The sequence below is a fragment of the Poecilia latipinna genome, unplaced genomic scaffold (assembly GCF_001443285.1).
Source record: "Poecilia latipinna isolate Pla-1442-1.1 unplaced genomic scaffold, P_latipinna-1.0 Scaffold3036, whole genome shotgun sequence".
Taxonomy (NCBI): Eukaryota; Metazoa; Chordata; class Actinopteri; order Cyprinodontiformes; family Poeciliidae; genus Poecilia; species Poecilia latipinna.
In genome coordinates, this window is record NW_015115652.1 from 55395 (window position 1) to 58448 (window position 3054).

Genomic DNA, 3054 nt, shown 5'->3' on the forward strand with positions numbered 1-3054 from the left:
TGGATGGATGGATGGATGGATGGATGGATGGATGGATGGATGGATGGATGGATGGATGGATCATTAATTCCATATTTCTCCGCAATAAAACATTCAGAATAATAATTCTGAGTTTTGTGCCTGAACCCAGAAACTGGATCGTTCAACATTTATAGATTATAGATTAATAGCAAAGATTTTCTTGTATTGATTTTACAGACACGCCTGCAGCTCCCTGGGAGAGGGGAGTCACCACCGGACCGACCCGGACCGATCAGACCGACCCGGACCGACCCGGACCAACCAGACCGCCCCGGACCGATCAGACCGACCCGGACCGACCCGGACCGACCCGAACCGACCAGACCGACCCGGACAGACGAGGTGAGAACAGAAAGAAGGAGGCGTTTTGGAAGGAGGCCAGTTGGCGTCCTGGATTAGCCCAGATTAGCGGCGTGTCGGTCTGCGGGTGATTAAAGCGTCCCGTCATTCGATCGCGGCAGCAGACGCCCGGCCGCCGTCCAGGTTGCTACAGTTACCGACACCTGATGCTGCGCGGGTCAACGATCAGAACCGTCTGTCCCTCTGCATGTGGAAACAGAATCACTGCAGATTTAAAACATTTTTGCTTGGATTTACTTGGATTTACAACCAAAAGTTTTTCTAATTCATGTTTATTTTTTACTTTCCAATTTCTGTTGATTTTTCACAAAAAATTCAGATAAAATACATTTTTACAGCAACTGTGCACAAATTCAAAGTCTATAAATACTTTATAAAAACTATCAGAACCAGGGTTATAACAGCTTTACTTTGTTTGTCTAATTCAGTTTTTTTAGTGCATTTACAAACTTTTATTATTAAATATTGTTTAGTTTTAACTTTAGTTTTTAATAGTTGTAGCAGTAGTTTCAGTTTTTACACACTTTGGTTACATTTCAGGTGCAGAATTCAAAAAGGTCAAAGTATTATGATTATTGATCGGTAATCAATACTCAACAGAAGATATTTTCAAAGAATAAAAAATCTAATTATTGTTGAGCAACCAACTGACATATTTTCCTCCATTTTTTGCAGACAGCTGACGTAAACTGCTAGTGTAGGAAAAAATCTATTTCCCATCCGTTCAAACGGCCAATAGATTCAAAAGCAGGAAACAAACTTCTGAAGGTTTTAGTTCGTTTTATAAATGTGCTCAGATGTTGCAAAAATAATTTCCTGCTCCTGATCATTAGCTGACTTCAAGTCCTGCTTTACTGATGATCTGTCAGAAAGTTGGTGTGTTGGTCAACTTTTTACGTTTTTTAACCAAACACATGGAGTTCTGCAGCACATCTACATGTTAAGGTTGTCATAGTCAAGCTAGCATAACTAGCTACTCTCCTCTCCCTCGCTACTTTATTTTAATGAAAACTTTTCCTGACCTCGTTATCTAGCTATCATAGTGTTGACAGTTAGTAGCAAAGCACTTTATACCTTTTAAGTTTAGCGCGTAATGTAGATAACTTCACAGCTAAAGCCAAGGGTTGTAATCGTTAGCTAGCAGTTTTCTGCCCTCCAGGAGGGAGCTGCGACTTTTAGCTCAGCTCGCCTATTCACTGTTCAGTGTTTGTGCATAATTTTCCAAATTATTCGTGCTTTATTTTTCACAGAGTTTATCTGAAATTGGTTCGGACGCTATAGGTGCAATGCTAGCTGTTGGCAAGCAATTAGAGAAGCAGCCAATCCAGGAGCACCATTCACTTTCCTTGCTGCTAATTAGCTAAACTGCTAAGAGAAAAGCCAGTCTGTAGATGTTAGCTTCTGCTCTAGCGCTGAGGCGGTTTCCATAATGAATATTTAGTTTTAATTCTTAACATAAGCAGTTATTGGCGTTTCTAGAAGAAATCTCATGCATTTGTGAATTTTGGCTGCTGTGTGTCCTGCTGCCGTTACCTTTCACCGACTTGCCGATGCTGTACAGGTGTGTGATGTCGGGGTTGTCGGCGCTGACCTGGACCAGGTACTGCTCAATTTCGCGGTTGTCATGGTAACGAAACTCCAACATCAGGGTGGGGACGAGAAGGGAGAGGAGGAGGAAGAGGGATGAAGACATCCCTGCAGCGTCACCTGGAAGGTAAAAACAGAGATTTGATGATGATTTTCAGTTTTATTCTGTTTTTATGTGATTTGGTTTCAATAAATTGTCAATAATTTTAATTGTTGTTGCAAAATTTCTATGATTTTTAAGAATAAGATTTTGTTTTACAAATTTATATTTTTTAAAATGTAAAACTGAAGCTAAAACAGAAAGTGTTGTTCATCTGTCAGCCATTTTTCCTTTATTTTAATATTATACTAGTCAGAGCCACAAGTGTCCGGTGATTATTGTAATTATTTTATATTATTTTAAGAAAAAGAATTATTATCACTAGCAGTATTTTAATTCATTTAAATTTAAATTTCCTTGAGGATGAATAAAGTATTTTTGAATTTAATTTGAAATAGGAAAGAATTTCAAGGACTAAAATAATAAAATTTGACTAAATTAAAAACTGTACAACTTTCATTTATTACGCCACAAATCTGAGTCCCTTTTCAGTGGGAAAACTTTAAAAATACATATTTTCCAACTATAACAGGATTTTACATTAAATCTTTTTCTATTTTTAATAATTTCATAATTTTTATTGCAAACTGGTGAAAATAAAGGAAAACTAAGTAAATTTAATCAACTTTAATTAAAAATGTCACTTTATGGCGCCCCTAGTGGTCAATCTAAGTCATTTAATCATTTATAAAAACATCGATGGTTTTTAATTTATGGTTATTTCCTGAGATTGTGATAAAAATGTTCAGCTTTTGTTCTCCATCATTCTGACTGGAGGTAAACAAGATGGCTCCTCCACCTAATCACAGGCTGGGACGCTAAATGCTAAATGCTAAGTGCTAAACGCTACTTTTCAATCAATTAATCAATCAAATTTTATTTGTATAGCACATTTCAGCAGCAAGGCATTTCAAAGTGCTTTACATAATTAAAATGCAAACAGCATGTGACATAGAATAAACAGTGAGAAAAAGAGATTTGGAAAA

At 37.2% G+C, this 3054-nt stretch overlaps 1 protein-coding gene across 1 annotated transcript in view; it reads right to left on the reverse strand.

The window, feature by feature from the left end:
- Positions 1-2085, reverse strand: part of cpm (carboxypeptidase M) — a 19329-nt gene extending 17244 nt beyond the window's left edge. The window contains exon 1 of the mRNA XM_015022533.1: positions 1915-2085. Coding sequence (XP_014878019.1) covers positions 1915-2074 — 160 coding nt within the window. The 5' untranslated portion in view covers positions 2075-2085. The remainder of the gene's footprint in view (positions 1-1914) is intronic.
- Positions 2086-3054: the final 969 nt, after the last annotated feature.